Source organism: Rhinoraja longicauda, chromosome 5 (assembly GCF_053455715.1).
Source record: "Rhinoraja longicauda isolate Sanriku21f chromosome 5, sRhiLon1.1, whole genome shotgun sequence".
Lineage (NCBI taxonomy): Eukaryota > Metazoa > Chordata > Chondrichthyes > Rajiformes > Arhynchobatidae > Rhinoraja > Rhinoraja longicauda.
In genome coordinates this window covers 61,045,587-61,068,242 of record NC_135957.1, presented here as the reverse complement: position 1 = coordinate 61,068,242, position 22,656 = coordinate 61,045,587, and the positions used below count along the sequence as shown (strand labels likewise).

General features: G+C 42.1%; 1 protein-coding gene across 2 annotated transcripts in view; it reads right to left on the bottom strand.

Moving 5' to 3' along the window:
• Positions 1–19,234, bottom strand: part of LOC144593702 (uncharacterized) — a 52,801-nt gene extending 33,567 nt beyond the window's left edge. The window contains exons 1-4 of one of the 2 annotated variants that reach the window (XM_078399660.1): positions 19,097–19,234; positions 17,396–17,584; positions 16,852–16,886; positions 3,403–3,499 (exon numbers count right to left, since the gene is read on the bottom strand). In XM_078399660.1, coding sequence (XP_078255786.1) covers positions 3,403–3,499; positions 16,852–16,886; positions 17,396–17,584; positions 19,097–19,156 — 381 coding nt within the window. In that variant the 5' untranslated portion in view covers positions 19,157–19,234. The remainder of the gene's footprint in view (positions 1–3,402; positions 3,500–16,851; positions 16,887–17,395; positions 17,585–19,096) is intronic. The other variant, XM_078399662.1, reaches the window with a different exon arrangement.
• Positions 19,235–22,656: the final 3,422 nt, after the last annotated feature.

The window sequence follows — 22,656 nt, the reverse complement described above, 5'->3', positions numbered from 1 at the left end:
AAGAACAACATATAAAGTGGAGACATCTGCCCTCTTCTTTGTTGTGCTGATATGACCAACAATAATTTTATACTGTAGGTATCAAGAATACCAAGTATATCAAGTAAAAAGTGCAAATCAGCTTACAATAATGTCACTGGAGTATGCTTTTTTAACTGTGTAGGAAGGAACTGCAGATGCTGGTTTAAAATGTAGATAGACACAAAAAGCTGGTGTAACACAGCGGGGCAGGCAGCATCTCTGGAGAGAAGGAATCGGTGATGTTTCAGAAGAAGGGTCTCAACTCGAAATATCACCGATTCCTTCTCTCCAGAGATACTGCCTGAGTTACTCCAGCTTTTTGTGTCTATCTATGCTTTTTTTAAACTGTTCAGCTAAAACCTATTTGAGCAAAATATTAGATCAGATGGGGCCCACATAGATCATCTTAATTAAAAACAAAATAAATGCTTTCTTGTAGATCAGGATGGGGCAAGGATGTAAATCTGTTTCACAGATGTTACTGAAGACACAAGAGCTAATCATGGAACAAAGGGGAAAGAAATGCCTAAAGATTGGAGGCAATGCACTTACCCTTGGAGACTTCAACTCAGATGAAGGTTCTCGATGCGATAAGTGCTGGGAATGCTATTAATTATTCAAAGCTGTATAAAGACCACTCCTTCCATGGGAACATATCATTGCCATTATGGTTGCTTTTCTGGATCTCACCACAGCTTTCCATGGTGGTCCCTTAAAGCAACTATAATAGTTCAGTAATATAGTGAGGAAATTGGCCCTTCAGTCCACCGATTCCATGTCGACCAGTGATCCTCGTACACCAGCACTATGCTACACACGAGGGATAATTTACAAATTTTTACTGAAGCCTTTTAATTTACAAACTAATTCTTTGGAATGTGGGAGAAAACAGGAGCACCCGGAGAAAACACAATGTGTTAGAATTCTTTGAGGAAGTAACATACAGGATAAACAAAGGAGAGTCAGTAGATGTTGTTTACTTGGATCTTCAGAAGACCTTTGATAAGGTGCTGCAAGTGAGGCTGCTACACAAAATAGGAGCCAATTATGTTAAAAGCAAAGTACTAGCATGGATGCAAGATTCGCTGACTGGCAGATGGCAACGAGTGGGAACAAAGGGCTTTTTTTAGTTGGCTGCCGGCGACTAGTGGTGTCGGAAAATAAATTGCAGATGCTGGTTTAAATCGAAGGTAGACAGAAAATGCTGGAGTAACTCAGCAGGTTAGGCAGCATCTCAGGAGAGAAGGAATGTGTGACGTTTCAGGTCGAGACCCTTCTTCATACTGATGTCAGGGGAGGGGGTGAGACAAAGATAGGATGTAGACGGAGATAGGAAGGCTAGTAGGCGAACTGGGAAGGGGGAGGGGATAGAGAGGGGAAGCAGGGACTACCTGAAGTGGGAGGTCAATGTTCAAACTGCTGGGGTGTAAACTGCCCAAGCGAAATATGAGGTGTTGTTCCTCCAATTTGCGCTGGGCCTCTGACAATGGAGGAGGCCCAGGACAGAAAGGTCAGATTGGGAATGGGAGGGGGAGTTGAAGTGCTGAGCCACCGGGAGATCAGGTTAGTTGAGACGGACTGAGCGGAGGTGTTCAGCGAAAAGATCGCCGAGCCTGCGCTTAGTCTCGCCGATGAAGAAAAGTTGACATCTGGAACAGTGGATACAATAGACTAGTGGTGTTCCGTAGGGTTGTTGTTGGATCACCTACTTTTCACGTTATATGTTAATGATCTGAATGATGAAATTGATGGCTTTATGGCCAAGTTTGCAGATGATACGAAGATAAGTGGAGGAGCAGGTGGTGTTGAAAAACCAGGGAGTCTGCAGAAGGATTTGAGTAGGCAAAGAAGTGGAAAATGATATCAAAGTAGCAAAGTGTACAGTCATGCAATTTGGTAGAAGGAATAAAGGCACGGACTATTTTCTAAATGGGGAGAGCGTTTAGAAATCAGAAGTGTTGGTGCAGGATTCCCAAAAGATTACTTTGTAGGTTGAGACAGTAGTAAGTAAGACAAATGCAATGATAGCATTCATTTCAAGAGGACAAGAATATAAAAACAGGGATGTAATGCTGAGGCTTTCAGGCACTGGTTAGACCACATTGGAATATCGTGAGCAGTTTTGGGCCCCTTATCTGAGGACGAATGTGCTGGGAATAGAAAACATCGAGAGGTTTACGGGAGTGATCCCAGGGATGATTGGGTTAATGTATGAAAAGTGTTTGATCATTCTGGGCCTGTACTCGCTGGTGTTCAGCAGAATGAGGGGGAGGGGAGGGTGTCTCATTGAAACCTACTGGATAATGAAAGGCCTAGATAGAGTAGTTGTGTAGAGGATGTTTCCAGTGGGAGAGTTTAGGACCAGTGGGCACAACCTTAGAATAAAAGATTGTACCTTTAGAATGGAGATGAGGAGGAATGTCTTTAGTTGGAGGTGGTGAATCTGTGGAATTCATTGCTTCTGACAGATGTGGAGGCCAGACATTGTTTTTTTTTAAAGCAGTGATTGATAGGCTTCTTGATTAGTAAGGCCATCAAAGGTTACCAAGAGAAAGCAGGGGTTTGGGGTTGAGAGGCATGAGTAGATGTTACAGAGATTAGTGGTGCACGCTTTCAAGCTTCTGCATCTACTGCCCAACCGGAGTGGTGAGAAGAAGGAATGACCCGGGTAGGTCTTCCGTTACATTGGCTACTTTCTTGAGGCAGCGTGGTTTAGATGGAGTCTGGTTTGTATGATGGACTGGGCTACATCCACAACTCTGCAATTTCTGGTGTTCTTGGGCACAGCAGTTCCCAAACCAAGCTCTGATGCAACCCAACAGTAAGCATTCTGTGGGTGCAACTGTAAAGTTTGAAAGACTTCTTGGAGACAAGCTGAATTTCCTCAGTTGCCTGAGGAAGTAAAGGCATTGCTGTGTCTTCTTAACTGTCACTTCTATATGTCTGGTCCATAACAGATCGTTGGTAATATTTATATCAAGGAACTTTAAGCTCTCAACCATCTTATCCTGTTTCTAACGATTTGATTCTGTGCTTTTACCAGCAGCTGTGTTGTTACAGATGCAAGTTATTGTAAGTGAAAAGGGACCCTTCTGTTATTGTAAGTGAAAAGGGACCCTTCTAGCAGTGGTTGATAACAACAGGAGATTCATCCCTGACTTGACAAAAGAAACAATACTGTTGTAAGATCTTGGCAAATCACTTGACTAAACATATATAAAAATATTTTGCCACTTAATTGAAATAACTTTAAGAACATATAATAGCTATTATAGGCCCAGTGTATTGTATTGTATTGTATTGTGTAGCAAATCTCCGTTTTCCATACAAAATAAAATAAATACAGGGTTGAACGCAATTAACAGAGGCTTCCATACTCACCCTTAAAGCTGGAATATTGCTGACCTGTTCTGATGTAAGAAATTGTTCTTCACCTTCAATTGCGCCATGAGTCAATTTAAGAAATGCCTCATGAATACTGAAATATAAAATATATTGTTGACTAATTTGTTGACTGGAGCTCAAGAAAATTATTATTATTACATAGAAACACAGAAAATAGGTGCAGGAGGAAGCCATTCGGCCCTTCGAGTCAGCACCGCCATTCATTGTGATCATGGCTGATCATCCACAATCAGTAACCTGTGCCTGTCTTCTCCCCATATCCCTTGATTCCACTAGCCCCTAGAGCTATCTAACTCTCTCTTAAATTCATCCAGTGATTTGGCCTCCACTGCCCTCTGTGGCAGAGAATTCCACAGATTCACAACTCTCTGGGTGAAAAAGTTCCTTCTCACCTCAGTTTTAAATGGCCTCCCCTTTATTTTAAGACTGTGGCCCCTGGTTCTGGACTCCCCCAACATTGGGAACATTTTTCCTGCATCTAGCTTGTCCAGTCCTTTTATAATTTTATATGTCTCTATAAGATCCTCTCTCATCCTTCTAAACTCCAGTGAATACAAGCCTCGTCTTTTCAATCTTTCCTCATGTGACAGTCCCGCCATCCCAGGGATCAACTTCGTGAACCTACGCTGCACTGCCTCAATTACACAGATGTCCTTCCTCAAATTAAGAGACCAAAACTGTACACAATACTCCAGATGTGGTCTTACGAGGGCCTTATACAACTGCAAAAGAACCCCTTTACTCCTATACGGAAATCCTCTCGATATGAAGGCCAACATGCTATTAGCTATCTTCACTGCCTGCTGTACCTGCACACCAACTTTCAGTGACTGGTGTACAAGGACACCCAGGTTTCGCTGCACTTCTCCCTTATCTAACTGACACCATTGAGATAATAATTTGCCTCCTTGTTTTTACCGCCAAAGTGGATAACCTCACATTTATCTACATTATACTGCATCTGCCATGCATCTGCCCACTCACTCAACCTGTCCAAGTCACCGTGCAACCTCCTAGCATCCTCTTCGCAGTTCACACTGCCACCCAGCTTTGTGTCATCTGCAAATTTGCTAGTGTTATTTTTAATCGCATCATCTAAATCATTATTATATATTGTAAATAGTTGCTGTCCCAGCACCAAGCCTTGCAACACTCCACTCGCCACTGCCTGCCATTCTGACAGGGGCCCGTTTCTTCCTACTCTTTGTTTCCTGTCTGCCAAACAATTCTCTATCTGTGTCAATACCCTACCCCCAATACCATGTGATCTAATTTTGCCCACTAATCTCCTGTGTGGGACCTTTCTAAAAGTCCAGATACACTACATCCACTGGCTTTCCTTCATCCATTTTACTTGTCACATCCTCCAAAAACTCCAGAAGGTTAGTCAAGCAGGATTTCCCCTTCATAAATCCATGCTGACTTGGACCAATCCTTTTACTGCTATCGAAATGCGCCATTATTAATTCTTTAATCATTTACTCCAGCAACCTCCCCACCACCGATGTCAGGCTAACTGGTCTATAATTCCCTGTTTTTTCTCTCGCTCCTTTCTTGAAAAGTGGGATAACATTAGCTACCCTCCAATTCCCAGAAACTGATCCTGAATCTATAGAACATTGGAAAATGATCACCAATGCGTCCATGATTTCGAGAGCCACCTCGTTGAGTACCCTGGGATGCAGACCATCAGGCCCTGGGGATTTATCAGCCTTCAGTCCCATCAGTCTACCCAATACTATTTCTCGCCAAATGCAATTTTTTTTTAGTTCCTCTGTGTCCCTAGATCCTCTGTCCTCTAGTACATCTGAGAGATTGTTTGTGTCTTCCTTAGTGAAGACAGAACCAAAGTACCTGTTGAACTCTTCTACCATTTCCTTGTTCCCCATATAATTTTACCTGTTTCTGCCTTCAAGCGACCCACATTTGTCTTTACTAATCTTTTTCTTTTAACATACCTAAAGAAGCTTTTACTATCCTTCCTTATATTCTTGGCCATCTTACTCTCGTACTTCATCTTCTCACCCATTCTCACTACTTTTTGCTATGTTTTACCCTGTACACGTTTTCTTTTAGTTTTATTCCACCCTAACTTCCCTTGTCAGCCACGGTTGCCTCTTACTCCCCTTAGAATCTTTCTTCCTCTTTGGAATGAAATGATCCTGCATCTTCTGGATTATGCCCAGAAATTCTTGCCATTGCTGTTTCACCGTCATTCCTGCTAGGATCCTATTCCAGTCGACCTTAGCCAGCTCCTCTTTCATGCCTTCATAATCCCCTTTGTTCAACTGCAACATTGACACTTCTGATTTAACCTTCTCCCTCTCAAATTGCAGATTAAAATTTATCATATTATGATCACTACCTCCTAGCGGTTCCTTTACCTTGAGTTCCCTATTAAATCTGGTTCATTAGACATCATTAATTCCAGAATTGCCTTCTCTCTGGTTGGCTCCAGTACAAGCTGCTTCAAGAATCCACCTCGGAAGCACTCTACACACTCCCTTTCTTGGGGTCCAGAACCAACCTGATTTTTCCAGTCTACCTGCATATTGAAATCTCCCATGGGGCTCACGTTGTCAACCTTCCCGTGGTGAGCCATGTCAACTGACCTCAGTCAGGCAAGCGACAACAAACAGAGACAGCAGAAGCAGAAGCAGAAGCAGCTTCATAACTTCTGCTGCCTCAAACGCAAGAAGAAGAAAAAATCTCCCATAACCACAGTGGCATTACCTTTGTTACATGCCAATTTAAACTCCTGCTGCAACTTACACCCTATATCCAGGCTACTGTTTGGGGGCCTGTAGATAACTCCCATTACTGTCTTCTTACCTTTACAATTCCTCAATTCTATCCACAGTGACGCTACATCGTCAGTCCCTATGTCACCCCTCGCAAGGGACTGAATTTCATCCCTCACCAATAGAGCTACCCCACCTCCCTGCTCACCTGCCTGTCCTTTCTATAGGACGTGTAACCCTGAATATTCAGTTCCCAGTCCCGATCCTCTTGCAGCCAGTCATATCTACCAATCTCTAACTGAGCCTCAAGCTCATCCACTTTAGTTCTTATACTTCGCGTATTAATATGGAAGAAACCAAGACCAGGTATTACTTTCACAAATGGAGACCATGAAATCTCAGTGGAGTAGATGTACAGATAAGATCTGCATGCCAGGACCACGTATACCTACTCCATTATCCCAATGTCACAGCAACCCAGGTCTGATATGAGGAGCCAAGGCAAGGAAATGGTCAAAGATTTCATTGCCAGGGGTGATGACCCGAGAACCCTGACCCTGCAAACTACCTGCAAGTTGTTTAATGATATAACACAACTGATCAAGATCACTCGAGATTGCAACAAATCTCATATCGACCAACACAGCATAGTTACACATAGTCAACACGACTCTACACTGGGGTAGCACAGTGGTGCAGCAGTAGTGTTGCTGCCTTACAGCACCAGAGATCCTTGTTCGATCCTGACTACAGGTGTTGTCTAAAGGGAGTTTGTACATTCTCCTGTGACCACATGGGTTTTCTCCGGGTGTTCCAGTTTCCACCCACATTCCAAATATGTGCAGGTTTGTAGGTTAATTGGCTTCTGTAAATTGTCCCTAGTGTGTAGAATAGAACAGGTTTAGTTTAGTTTAGAGATGCAGTGTGGAAAGTCTAGGGACAATTTACAGAAACCACTTAACTTACAAACCTGCATGTCTTTGGAATGTGGAAAGAAACCAGAGCATCCGAAGAATATCCACACAGTTACAGGCGGAATGTACAAACTCCATACAGACACCACCCATAGTCAAGATCGAACCTGGGACTCTGGTGCTGTAACGTCACTATGCTGCCCCTATGGTGTATGGATGACCGCTGTTCGGCACAGACTCGGTGGGCCAAAGGGCCTGTTTCCACGCTCTATCTCTAAATTAAACTAAACACCACACTACACTTCATGACACTACATACATACCCTCATCATCGACCCTGGGATATGTGGCAAGCTGCAGAACTCAATGTTGAAATCTCTGAGTTTAAATAACGTTACTTTTTCAGTTTGTATCAAGCCTGACCATTTTTGTATCATCATTTTGGCTGAGTTTTGCAATTTTTGTAGTCTGGCCTGGTAGGTGTATCCTACATTCTCTCATTTTCTCAATTATAAGGAAGATTTTTGAATTTGAAAAATCCACTGTTCCTCTTTCTGCTGATGCCTTCCGCCTGCTGAGCATTCCCAGCATTTTGTTTCAGATTGTGATCATCTGCATCATCTTTTTTAATCATAAGCACGTTTGGAGCATATATTCGGAGGTGGGTAGATAGATTTTTCAGTGAGTTGAGGCTACACTCATGAAGGCAATCATAGTAATTTCTTCAGCATTCTGAAGGATCGCCCATCTCAAAAATTGTGCCATCAATTTGGAGGAAATGGAGATCAAACTTTTGCATTCACTATGCTTCATTTGCCATTGCAGCCCCAGTACAAAAGGAGCCAGTTGAGGGTAATTTATTAGATCTATGATTTTGCAAAAATACCTATTTTGGGGAAAATGAACAATGATGGCGCTTATGAATACCAAGGAAAAATTATGAGTTTGTCGACGGCGATTGCCAGACATAGTAATTCTAGCTTGTTACACAAAAATCTGCCTGCATAGTGGACAGTTCTTCTGGCTATAGACTCTGGACTGCCAAAACTGGGGAAGTAGGAATATGAAGAGAATCTTAATGCTATAAATCTCATTCTGACAGCATGGCTAGAGAAGGCCTCACTTAATTTCCATACATCTGTCCTCTACCTCCTTCTTCTGTTGTTGATGTAGCTGATGGAGGTTGCACCTTTCATGATAGACATGGTTATGTATCGAGCAGCAACGATAAAGCATCAGACCCTCTGAGGACAACACTTCAAGCTTCTTCCTAAGCAGCCAAATAGTTGAATTTCGCCTTGAGAACCCCGAAGGAATTCTCACAAGGTTCTAAGTTGTCTCATGGCTGTGAACGTAATTTCAAACGACCAGGAGTGGAGAATGTGTTGTGAGTGTCAGCATCCACCACATTTTTGGTAAATGGTTACAGGTTCTCACAACGTTTAAGTGTAGTTTATTTTCCTTCAACTCACTTTCTAATCTTAATATCTATTATTTTAAAGTCATGTCTATTTATTAATGATCTTTGTTCCAAAGGAAATACATCCATCTTAATAACCCTAAGTTCATAAATTCTAGAAGCAGAATAAGGCCATTCGGCCCATCAAGTCTACCATGGCTGATCTATCATTCCCTCTCAACCGCATTCTCCTGCTTTCGCTGCATTATCCCTGACACCCTTATGAATAAAAAATCTGTCAATGTCCGCCTTAAAAATATCCATTTACAGCCTCCACAGCCATCTATGGCAATGAATTCCACAGATTAGTCTCCCTCTGACTAAATAAATTCCTTTTCATCTCTTTTCTAAAGGTACATTCTATTCTGAGGCTATGGCCTCTGGTCCTAGACTCTCCCACTAGTGGAAACATCCTCACCACATTCACTCTATCCAAACCTTTCACTATTCGGTAAGTTTCAATGTCCCTCAAACTCCCTCATCCTTCTAAACTCCAGCAAGTACAGGCCCAATGCCTACGCTTATCATATGTTATCCCAATCATTCCTGGGATCAATCTCGTATCTGCCCTATATATTCCTCAATTAGGACTGCCTGCAGTTTTTTTCTGTTCTAAAGAAAATAATTCCAGGTTAACCAATCTGTTCTCATAACTCTATCCCTTCTAATATTTTTGTAAACTTTCTGTGAACCCTTTCTGGTAGATATTATATCCATTCTCTAATGTGACAACCAGAACAGTACAGGCCATTCCAAGTATGGCTTAATTAGTTTATTTAAACAATTCACAGCTCTGCTATTTCATGCCTAAAACAGAAAGCATTGTTGGTACCTTCACCACCTAATCCAATTGTGGGAATCTGTGGATAACTTCTGCAAAGTCGCTCTGTCCTTTAAATTTCTCAATATCCATTTACTGCACTGTACTGTCTGTTTCTGTACATTGACTGTAATGTCTTGTCTTCTTTGCCCTCCACAAATGTGTTACTTCATATTTTTCCAGCTTGAATTCCATTTGCCACTTTTCTCTCTTAATGAACAGTTCATTAAGATCTTCTTGCAGCCCCAGAGATTTCGTCCTTACGATCAACCAAATAACTACTTTGTATCATTCACACTTTTCTTAATTTCTATATTTATCAAAATGATTTATTATATATCATTAAAAAGGAACATTCTGGCTGTTGGAATGGATAACAGATGTCTAAGTAAAAAAAACATAGAAACATAGAAAATAGGTGCAGGAGTAGGCCATTCGGCCCTTCGAGCCTGCACCGCCATTCAATATGATCATGGCTGATCATTCAGCTCAGTAGCCTGTACCTGCCTTCTCTCCATACCCCCTGATCCCTTTAGCAAAAAGGGCCACATCTAACTCCCTCTTAAATATAGCCAATGAACTGGCCTCAACTACCTTCTGTGGCAGAGAATTCCACAGAGTCACCACTCTCTGTGTGAAGAAATGTTTTCTCATCTCGGTCCTAAAAGACTTCCCCCTTATCCTTAAGTAGTTAATTAAAACACAAAGTGGCGGAGGAAATCAGTAGATTAGGAAGCGTCTGTGGGGGGAATGGACTGGCTATGTTTCGGGTCAAGAAGATGTGGAAAATCAAAGAGCTGAACATTATTGCATTTCTATCACGTGGCCAATATATTTGGAGAAATATGTTATTTCTATAGTGATGCAGCTGCATGTTTCCTTTCGGTTCTGAAAACAAGCTCTTAGGCAAACCCATTCGAAGATATACTGTATAAATAAAGGCAATTAGCAAAATCTTCAGACGACTCTATTTCAGTCTAATGAGACTATTACACTTGCATCTCTGCTTCAGTGTGATTAGACCTAACATTCACTGAGTAAGCACAGTGAGAAGGGTCTGTAAGGTTATGCATCTAAGTCAGGTACTTGTTTGGAGCAAAATAAAATGCTAGATGAGATTCAGTGTGTTATTGAAATAAACATTGGTTTTCCTAATTTAACTATGATACGAGCTAAAGAGGAATTGACACATTTAATGCCGAACTGGAAAAAAATATCGGTGTTACATAAATGTGGCATGTGATGGTAACAGGAATTTTAAAAACCTTTATATTTATCCACATTGTGGACATGATATTAATTGTGACTTATTTTCATTGAAATCCGCCTTGTTATTTAGCACAGTCTTAACCACTTAGTTATACACTGCGGCATCAACATTGGGAACAGGTAGTCCCTTTATTATTGCAGTATTGCAAAATACCTTGTACGGGGTTCTAATCGCGGACCAACATTTAATTAGTGGAGCAGAGATAGCGACATATTTTTAACATCCCACGACCCACCCACAGGGTGCAAATACACTCTGAAATCAATGGTTTGGTAGATCCCTGTTGTGGTAAACTTACTAATTACAATGGAATTCTGTAAAATATGCACCACTGGGGGGCAGGCAAGTCTTGGAAACCAGGACACTTTTGAAGAATATAAAAGTGGATAAGTCTCCAGGTCCTGATAGGATATTCCCTAGGACATTGAGGGAAGTTAGTGCAGAAATTGCAGGGGCTATGACGGAAATATTTCAAACGTCATTAGAAACAGGGATGGTGCCGGAAGATTGGCGCATTGCGCATGTTGTGCCTTTGTTTAAAAAAGGTTCTAAAAGTAAACCTAGCAATTATAGACCTATTAGTTTGACGTCTGTGGTGGGAAAATTAATGGAAAAGATACTTAGGGACAATATATATAATTATTTGGATAATCAAGGCCTGATTAGAAACAGTCAACATGGATTTGTGCCTGGAAGGTCATGTTTGACTAATCTTCTTGAATTTTTTGAAGAGGTTACCAGGGAAATTGATAAGGGCAAGGCTGTGGATGTTGTCTATATGGACTTCAGTAAGGCATTTGACAAGGTTCCACATGGAAGGTTGATTAAGAAGGTTAAATCGTTGGGTATTAATAGTGAGGTTGCAAGATGGATTCAACAATGGCTGAATGGGAGATACCAGAGGGTAACGGTTGACAATTGTATGTCAGGTTGGAGGCCAGTGTCTAGTGGAGTGCCCCAAGGATCTGTGTTGGGTCCACTGTTGTTTGTCATTTACATTAATGATCTGGATGATGGTGTGGCAAATTGGATTAGTAAATATGCAGATGATACTAAGATAGGTGGAGTAGTTGATAGTGAGGTAGATTTTCAAAGTCTACAGAGAGACTTGGGCCTTTTGGAAGGGTGGGCTAAAAGATGGCAGATGGAGTTTAATGCTGATAAGTGTGAGGTGCTGCATTTTGGTAGGACAAATCAAAATAGGACGTACAGGGTAAATGGTAGGGAATTGAGGAATGCAGTGGAACAGAGGGATCTGGGAATAACTGTGCATTGTTCCCTGAAGGTGGAATCTCATGTGGATAGGGTGGTGAAGAAGGCGTTTGGTATGCTTGCCTTTATAAATCAGAGCATCGAGTATAGAAGTTGGGATGTAATGTTGAAATTGTACAGGGCATTGGTGAGGCCGAATCTGGAGTATGGTGTGCAGTTCTGGTCGCCAAATTATAGGAAGGATGTCGACAAAATGGAGAGGGTACAGAGGAGATTTACTAGAATGTTGCCTGGGTTTCAGCACTTAGGCTACAGAGAGAGGTTGAACAGGTTGGGTCTTTATTCTTTGGAGCGTAGAAGGTTGAGGGGGGACTTGATAGAGGTTTTTTAAATTTTGAGAGGGACGGACAGAGTTGACGTGGGTAGGCTTTTCCCTTTGAGAGTGGGGAAGATTCCAACAAGGGGACATAGCTTCAGAATTGAGGGACAAAGGTTTAGGGGTAACATGAGGGGGAACTTCTTTACTCAGAGGGTTGTGGCTGTATGGAATGGGCTTCCGGTGGAAGTGGTGGAGGCTGGCTCGATTTTATTATTTAAGAGTAAATTGGATAGGTATATGGATAGGAGGGGATTGGAGGGTTATGGTCTGAGTGCAGGTAGATGAGACTAGGTCAGGGAGAATGGTCGGCGTGGACTGGTAGGGCCGGACAGGCCTGTTTCCATGCTGTAGTTGTTATATGTTATATATGTTATATGTTATATGTTATATGTTAATGATGGAAAATAGAAATAGAGATTTATGTGAAGTGCACAAGACAAACTGGGAAACAAGTTTAAAAAATGATTTGATAGGATATGGAAGCATTGAATATATATTAATTTGGAAGATTATTGACAATAATAAATAGCAAGTCAATGAAAAAGCCGAGTTTAAAAATATATAAAACAGTTCTTAGAATATGGAAATTTGTAGGGTTGTGAACGCAACCAGTCCATCACAGAAATCAGCCTCTCTACCATTGATTCCATGGACACCATGCTACCTCAGAAAAGCAGCCGATATAATCAGGGGCCATTTAGATGCCGATCATTCTTCCCTCTCCCATTGGGTTGAAGATACAAAAGCTTGAAAACACACACACCATTTCGAGAATAATTTATCTCCTGTTGTGATCAGGCTCTTGAATGATTCTCTCATATGCTATAGATTATTTCTTGATCTCCTAATCTACCTTGTTGCAGCCCTTGCACGTAAAAAAAATCTAGACTTTCTGTGAAGAGACTCAGGTTCGATCCTGACTACAGTGCTGTCTGTACGGAGTTTGTTTGTTCTCCCTGTGACCACGTGGGTTTTGTTCGGGTGCTCCCATTTCCTCCTACATTCCAAAGTCATCACAAGGTTTGTAGGTTAATTAGCTGTACATTGTCCCTATTACGTAGGATAGAACAAGTGTACAAGCGATTATTGGTTGGCGTGGAGTGGTTGGCCAAAGGGCCTGTTTCGACACTGTATCTTTAAACTAAACTAAACTACTGATAGCTGCTCCATGAATCCATCATGCATGTTCCAAGTGATGAGTGAACCTGACGCCTAGTGCACAAGGCAAACTGGAAAAGAGTTTGAAAGATTTGACAGGGCAAAGATATATTAACTTTCCAGAGGAGAAGACAACTTTTCCTTTACAAAACCAATGCTAAAAGAATAGCCACTATCAGAGATCACCAATTCTTAATTCTCTTAGTTCATGACTCGGGATTGTAAGGTGGGAGGTGGCAGTTTACAACATTGTATAAATAACTATATGGATCCCAGGCCTGGAAGACGGTTTGTGTTGGGAAAGATGAATCAGTTTCCTTTTTCTATGCTTTGGCTGTACATATTATTGATGTAGATATCACTTGGTCACCCAATCTAATGTAGATTTTCTTTACTATTGGATATGCCTGATATATATGTGCATCTTGCTCCATCAAAAACAAATGCAACCATTGAACAATCCTTTAAATGGCAATTAATACATAATTCCTTTTAATACCACTTCATTAAAATAAATTCTATTTTTTTGTGAATGATGCATGCATGACTTTAACTTGAGCATTATGCTACGAAAACACATTGGGAAATTGCTCCCGTGAATTACTTCCAGCTCAGAAGTAGCAGCTGGAACCCACAACGTTTTAAGCACTAGGTCTCAGGTTCCCTAATTACGTAGAACATGCATGATGTCTCACAAAGCAGCCATCAGCAGACAAGACAGAGAGGCAATAAGCAGAGTATATTTTCGGAAAGTTTTACAGGAGAGGGGATTTAATGCAGCCTGTTTTCATCCATCAAAAATGGTTTCCTGTTTAAATGAACCACCCTCTCTGCTGCCACCCCATCCCAAACGTACTGCTGAGGAAGACTTGACATTTCCATGTTTATACCTTGAATTACTGTGCCAACCTCCATAAATACAAGGACCCGATAAGTTGGGACCCTGATTATTCTTCAAAACCGTATGGTTAGTATAGTAATAATCTTCTTATAGAGGTGTATAAAATCACTGGGGGAATAGATAGGTTGAATGCACAGTCTTTTATCCAGAATAGGGGAATTGTGAAGCATAGGTTTATGGTGAGAGGGCTAAGATTTAGTTTAGTTTGGTTTAGTTGAGAGATAGTTTAGTGTGGTTTATAGTCCCATGTGGAAACAGGCAAACTCCACAGACAGCACCCGCAGTCAGGACCAAACCCGGGTCTCTGGCGCTGTGAGGCAGCAGCTCTACCACTGTGCCACTTTGCCGCCCCTAATAGGAACTTGAGGCAACTTTTTCGCACAGGGGGATAGGTAAATGGAACAAGCTGCCAAAAGAGGTAGTTGAGGCAGGTACTATTAACAACATTTTAAATACTATTGGACAGGTACATGGATACAAAAGGTTTACAGGGATGTGAGCCAAACACATGGAGCACTTTGGTCGGCAAGTTGGGCTGAAGGGCTTGTTCTCATGCTCTATGACCCTATGACTCTAAGGTTATTATACAAAATGTGTTTCTTATCTGGCTCCATGATCAGAGCCCTTTCAACTACCTGTATTCTTGAGGTAGCTGGTGTGAGAGTATCATAGCGTAAGACGTACAGGTATGTATGTATGTAGGTTAATTGGCTGGGTAAATGTAAAAATTGTCCCTAGTGGGTGTAGGATAGTGTTAATGTACGGGGATCACTGGGCGGCACGGACTTGGAGGGCCGAAAAGGCCTGTTTCCGGCTGTAGATATATGATATGATATGATAGCGTCCTGGGGAACAGCATTGTGCATGCTCGTTGTTAAAGGGTGGGCATTGTTAAAGGATGCATCAAGATAATTAAAAAGTATATACATTGAGAGCCAATACAGGAAGGTCATCATTTGCATCAAGAGGAAACAATTCCATTTGGGGTCATACTTTGGACAAAGGACCAGTGCTGTGGTTGTTGGAAGACAATTATCCCAGCTATGGGACTTCCTTGCAGAGTTTCTCAGGGCAATGACCTAGGCCCAGTGATCCATCAACAGCTTCATCAGCATCTGTCCTTCCATCACGTCAGAAGAGAGGATGCTTGCTGTTCATTCTATTCAAAATTCTTCAACAAATGTAGTAGTCACCCCTGCATGCTGCTAAACGTGAAAAATGTTCAGGCAAGGCCTGACAAATTTCAAGTAACATCTGTGCCACAAAAGTGCCAGGCAATGCACAATCTTCAATGAGCAAAAGTCTAAACAGTAATCCTTCAAAAAGGTAGTAAGTAATTCAGCATCATCTTTGTGGGCAATTAGGGATGGGCAATTAATAATGGCCTTACTATTGATACCACATCCCAAACATAATAATACTGTAGAGATTACTGAAGCCTGAAGAGACACATATCTGCGACTTAACCAGTTATCTGAAGCTAAAATTTATGCCTCCTTTCAAGAAGGTACTTTCAGGAAAATGCCAGCAATTGTGGAATAAAAAGTAGTTCTCTTAAATACAATGTCATGACAGCCTCCACTTTAGATCTTACCAAATCTTTCAAGGTAAACGGTAGTGTAGTGAAGTCAATTGTCTGAACAATATAGATATAGATAAATGGCTTCTCCATTTATAGTGTACTCCAATAAAGCCTTCCACATATGAATAGTTGAGACTCTGTGTATGCTTTCACAAGGGTGCCTATAAAAGCTAAATCTCCAAGTAATCTCAGTTCCACTCTTCACACTGATGTTTTGCATTCTATTCTTGTTCACAATAATTGCATTGAATTGGCATTTGCTTGGTACCAAGCGAGTGATAATGTAAGATCAGATAAAATGTACCATTAGGTACATCCAGAAGAAAGGAAAAGAAATAGAAAACAGAACAGTCCACTGATAGACAAAGATTTTTAGCTTAAATTTTAACCCCCACGTTCTGAAGGGCAGGAAAAAATTGGAACGTGTTTCAAATTGCCTCGAATGCAATGCCTCATTTAAAAATGATCATGCTGACTTGTAATTTAGGTACATTTGAGAGTCTAGTACCATACATAATTCAGAAGAGCAGCCTATTCATCTGCATTCTCAAAAATAACTAGCCACAAGATGATAGCGTAACTCTTTTGGAATTACCTAATTACTCAATCAGTCAAAAATATCCATTTAAACACCAGCTCTATTACAAATAAATGTCCCCAAAACATACATGTTTTGTACCAGTGCACCTGTGCCGATTTTTTGGTCATCATTTGACATTATTTACTTTATCCAAACCTCTGATGGTAAATGCAATTAAAAAAAAACAAGTAGCAGGAAATAAAAATGGAAAATGCTGGAAATACTCAGTAGGTCATGCCACATTGTGGAAGAGAAACACAGTGAATATTTCAAGTTGTACTCTATTTGTCAGATGTTCTTGGTTTTAAACATTAGCTCTATTTCTCAGATGCGGTCTGACCTGCTGAGTATTTTCAGTTGATTCTCACTTACTTAAAGTTTAAAGCAATGTTTACATAAATATTCTTACCTCTGTATTTCCATCGTTGTTAAAAATGTCAGTGCCTGTAGAAATATAAACATAATGATTAACATATCTTCTTTAAGGTTCCTTAACATAGAGGGCAATTGAGGGCAATTAATTTCAGAGGGTTGAAGAATATAAGAGGGCTACTAATAAAATGTCTGATATTTAATGCACTTAATGTATATAATATGGTATGGAAATATCATTGCTTTCCGTTTTCTCCTGTCTTTCACGTAGTCACCGATAATTTTTTTCTCTTCTCCAATTCACTTCTTTCTTTGCAACTGAAGGCATGTTTACTTCTAACTTTTCATGTTTCTATTTGAAATATTAATAATTTCTCTCTCCACAGAAACTGTCTGACCAATTGAGTATTTCCAGGATTTTGTGTTTGATTTCAGATTTCCAATTTCAGCCATATTTCACATTTGGAACATAAATTGGGATGGTATTCCTGCAAATTGAGTTGGCCGAGAGACATTTTGTTTAAAACTTAATATTTTAAGAGAATTTAAAATACTTGTAGACGTGATGTAGATGTAAATACTTGTGATGGGTGGGGGCCGACTTCGGGAGCTCCGGCAGCGAGTGTCTTCGTCCGCCCTGAATCGCGGGGCTTGGGTCGGCCCGCTGCAGACCTTTCACCGTCCAGCGCGGCCTGGAATAGGCCGCGGGATTTTCCACCGCCCTTCAATGTCAGAAGCCCCAACCGCCCCGACGTGGCAATTTCGACTGCCTGACCACGGGAGAAGACGGCAGGGAAGAGAAAGACATCAGTGAGTGAGGAGGTGACTGGAGGAGACTCACTGTGATGGATGTTTTTTTGGTTTTTGTTGGTTTTGTGATTGTGTGTTTTATTGCTTTCTTTTTTATTGCCTCTCATTGTTGACTGTGGGTAACGTAATTTCGTCCAAAAACATGTTTTTGAATGACAATAAAGGCTATTCTATTCTATTCTATTCTATTCTATTCTATCAGTGCTTCTTAAACTATTTCTGTGTCATTCACTCTTTGAGTCTATCACAAAATTTAATTCACCCTTGGCTACATTTTCTTATGTTTTTTGGTAATTTTCGTCTTATTCTCCCTTGTGTATAATTTTATATATATTAAGTCATTCACCCTACTAGTTTCATTCACCCCCAAATAATTTCATTCACCCTTGGGTGAACCATTCACCAGTTTAAGTAGCACTGATGTAGATGATTCGAACTCTCTTCTGCAAAGAGCAGATAATGTAATGACAATGAACCTCTTAACCTGTGCAGATTTTTTTTACTGGTTCAGAATGGAACTGTGTGTTCTTGCAGACTTAACCTGATGAATAGGAATATATGACATCGGGGAAATTATTTATAATATAATTCCTAGGGAAGGATGACCTGAGAACAACTCTCAAAAGTGATGAATGTAATGCAAAGAGCTGACCTTATTACAAAAACGAAAGAGTAATTGAATAATGTCATACTTTGTGAGGCAGATAAGGAGCACAGTTAAGATTGCTTGCCAAATTGACATTACTGACTTTGCATGCATTGAATAGATCTTGAGGCTATTTGCCAACCATATCAGTAAAAGGGAAGCAGTACAGGAGATCAAGCAGCAGTCGGAGAAGGGAGAAGGAAGGACCAAGGATATGTATAGGCAGCAATGCTAGAAAGATGGGGAAGGAACTTCTTGTTGCGGACGTTGTGGCTTCATGTGTAGGTAAAAACATAACTGACTGAAAGCAATGGAAGTGCAGCATTGGAAGAGAATGAACTAAAGATGCAGAACAGTAAGAATTAGGTACAGGCAGGGATGGGTAGTTGGAAAATGGTTGTTGACCTAATGAACAGTGGATAAGTCGATTAATCTGAATCCTACATTTACTGGAGTTTAGAATCATTTGATTGAAACCTATAAGATTTCAGCAGGACTGGAGAAAATAGATGCCTGGGAGGTGGTGAGAAATAATGATCACAGCCTCATGAAATGGGATAAGCCATTTAGTTCCAACTTCAGTGAAAATTTTCTCACACCAAACTTTATCGTACTTTCTTGTAGCCTTAGTCTAGACACTTATTTTTTTTCCATTTCAACTCCTCCACGTTGTCATCTTGGTTTGGGTGAGACTGGGGAGTGTTCGGGAGTGTCGCCTCTAATATGTAATGCGATGGGCTCCTGCAGTTTAGCACGAATGCTTCAGGTGGATGTTTCAGGATCACATTTAACCCGCATCGCCCAGCCATTCCTCTCCCCCACAAACCTGGTATTCCCACAGCTCGGCTCTGCTGAAGTGATGCAGCAAGCTGGGAGAAAGGCCCATGGCGGCCGCTTCTTCAGTTACTCTTCAAAAAGCGGCGCGCGCGGGGACAGGACAATCCCACACGCGCACACACACACAGCGCGCGACAACCCCCCCCCCCCCCCCCCACACACACACACACACAGCGCGATCTCCACTCAACCCCACACACACACACACAGCGCGCGACAACCCCCCCCCCACACACACACACACACACACACACACACAGCGCGATCTCCACTCAACCCCCCCCACACACACACACACACACACACAGCGCGCGACAACCCCCCCCCCCACACACACAGCGCGCGACAACCCCCCCCCACACACACACACACACAGCGCGCGACAACCCCCCCCCCACACACACACACACACACACAGCGCGATCTCCACTCAACCCCCCCCCCCCACACACACACAGCGCGATCGCCACTCACCCGCCCCCCCGCACACACACCCGTGCCCCCGCCTATGTGTCCCCTCCCCCCGTGTGTCCCCTCCCCCTCTGTGTCCCCCTCCCCCCCGTGTCCCCTCCTCCCCCGTGCCCCCCTCCCCTCCCCTCCCGTGTCCCCCTCCCCCCCCGTGTCCCCCTCCCCCCGTGTCCCCCTCCCCCCCCGTGTGCCCCCCCCTCCAGCCATTCCTCTTCCCCCCCCCCCCCCCCCCCCCGTCCCAGCCCTCTTGTCTCCCACATGCCCTTACCCCCCCCATCCTAGCCCTCTCCCCCCTGTCCTAGCCCTCCCTCCCCCAGTCCCAGCCCTTTGGTGTCCTGTCCCAGCCCTCTCCCCCCAACGTCCCAGCCCTCTCCCCCCATCCCCACCTTATCCCCTCACTCACAAGCCCCAGCTCTCTCCCTGCCACCCACAAGCCCCAGCCTTCTCCCCCTCCCCATCCCCAGCTCCCCCCCTCCACCCACGAGCCCCAGCCCTCTCCCCCCACGCACGAGGCCCAGCTTTGCTCCCCCCACAGCCCCAACTCTTCCCCCCACCGAGCCCCAGCTCTCTCACCCCCCACAACCCCATTTTCTACCATCCCCCATCCTTAAGCTTTCCTCTAAGCCCCAGTTCCCCTCTCCCTCCTTCCACAGCCCCCGCTTCCACCACCCCCCGCCCCCAACCGCAGGTTCCATCACCGCCCCCAAGTTCTAGCTCCAACCCGCCCCCCCCTCCCCCGACCTCTCCCCACCCCTGTCCCAGCTCCCACCACCCCCCCCTCCTGACCTCTCCGAGCTTCAGGTTCGCAGCCGACTTCTCCCCACCCCCAGCTCAAAAATTCAGTTATTTCCTGTGAATTATGAATAAAAATGTTTCCTCGGTCTGCAACAAACATTGTCTTAATATTACAGTAATATTCTGGCAATACTTGAAGACGGTGAAATAAACATGTGTATACTATTTTTTTGATGCAAATCTCTGAGATGCTGATCCTTCAGCTTAGGTTCTTCAGTATCTCAGAGCTTTGCAATTTCTCACCATGTAGATAATATGCTTTTTTTTCATATTCAGGACAAATGGATAATTTCACATTTCTCAACATTATACTTTGCTTGCATCATTTCCCACCCACTGAACCTATCTATACTACCTTATATCTTTCTTGAACTTTAATTTCTTAGCTATCTTTGTGCTGGCACCAAATTTAGCAACCATAACTTTGGTTCTTTCATCCAGGTCATTTATATGTTGTAAAAAGTAAAAGCCTCAGCACTGATCCCTATAACACACCACATTTTATATCTAACCAAATGAAACAAAAACACTCAATTATTCCGATTCTGCTTCCTGTTAACCAGCCAATCATCTATCCATAATAATTGTTAAAGAGTTTTTCCACTTGACTTAACAGCTTTAATGGCCACTGTTTCCAAATTAGCTTTCTCCAGTTTTCAATTATTTTCCTCATATATCAACAATTTTAATATTAAAAAATCAGTTGCAGAATGATGTGATAAATCTTGAGTCAAGAAATCTGTGTAAAACAAAGCAATTTTGTTAATGGGGAAGAGATGGGTTTGATAACTCAGCACTATATATATGTTCTGAATTACACAAGCACGAGTTCAATTACTTGCACTAACTTTACAGCAGTAATGGTGTGCTAGAGGTTCATCGTATTTTTGTAAGAACAGTCATGATATTTAATTGAACCACTGTGTGTGATGATTCATTTGTCAACCTCAGAATTGCTGGTAATGCAGTCATGTTAACTTTTCAATAATTTATTATCCTTTGCACTTTATGCCTCACATATGTTATTTCATTGCAAATATCTGTGACAGAAAGTGGCTTTAACAGTGCATTGTGCAAGTTGTGAAAATATACACATCACTTTGGCCATAACTTAATACAGAAACCATTGATAAAATTATGCAATGTTAGATCAAACGTTAATAAAAATATGGTGATATAATGGATAAATAATGATTTTTCATGTCAATCTGTCCTGGGTTTAGGTCAAGTCGAGTTTATTTTTATATGCAGAAGTACAGTGAGCATAGGCACAAAGACACCGACAACACACAAGCATATATATTATATGTAAGAAGGCACTGCAGAAGCTGGTTTAAACCGAAGATAGACACAAAAAGCTGGAGTAACTCAGCGGGCCAGGCAGCATCACTGGAGAGAAGGAATGGGTGACGGTTTGGGTCGAGACTCTTCTTCAGACACATAGATTGCATATAAATTCTACAAAAGCTGTGCAAAATGTGACATTAATGCAAAAATAAGCAATTAGAAAACAAGTCCGTGGTAGTGCAAGAGGTGGTCTGTCATGTTCCGTTGTCAAGGCAGGAGTAAGGTTGTGAAGATTAGTTCACAAACCTGATAGTTGTATGAAAGTAGCTGTTCCTGAACCTGCTAGTGTGGAACTTCAGTCTTCAGTACCTCTTCCCCGAGAAGAGGGCATGACCCTCATGGGGGGATCTTTGATGATAGATGACACCTACTCACTATCCCGCGGTCTAGGCTTAAGCTCAGGGGTGACCGCGCTTTTGCGGTTGCAGCTCCTAGACTGTGGAACAGCATCCCTCTCCCCATCAGAACTGCCCCCTCCATCAACTCCTTTAAGTCCAGGCTCAAAACCTATTTCTACTCCCTAGCGTTTGAGGCTCATTGAGGAGGCGCTGTGAACTGTTTGCGTGCTACTGTATGTTTCTATTTTCTTCTTTTTTTTTTCATTTGAACCTAATCAGATGTACAGCACTTTGGTCAACGTGGGTTGTTTTTAAATGTGCTATACAAATAAAATTGACTTGACTTGACTTGACCTTAGAAGTAAAATCCATCTTTGTTTTTAATCTGTTTGCATGCTTTCTTTGTTTGACTACATCATCCTTCTCCAATGCCTCTCTCAGTACCGATTTGGGTAGAACAGCAATTGCCAGGTTTCATTTAAGCAAAAGTAAATTACTGCAGATGATGAAAAACAGCACTAAAATGAAATTGATGGAAGGTAATTAATTAACAACCCTGTTTCTCATTCCACTGATGCTGCCCAACATGCTGAATATTTCC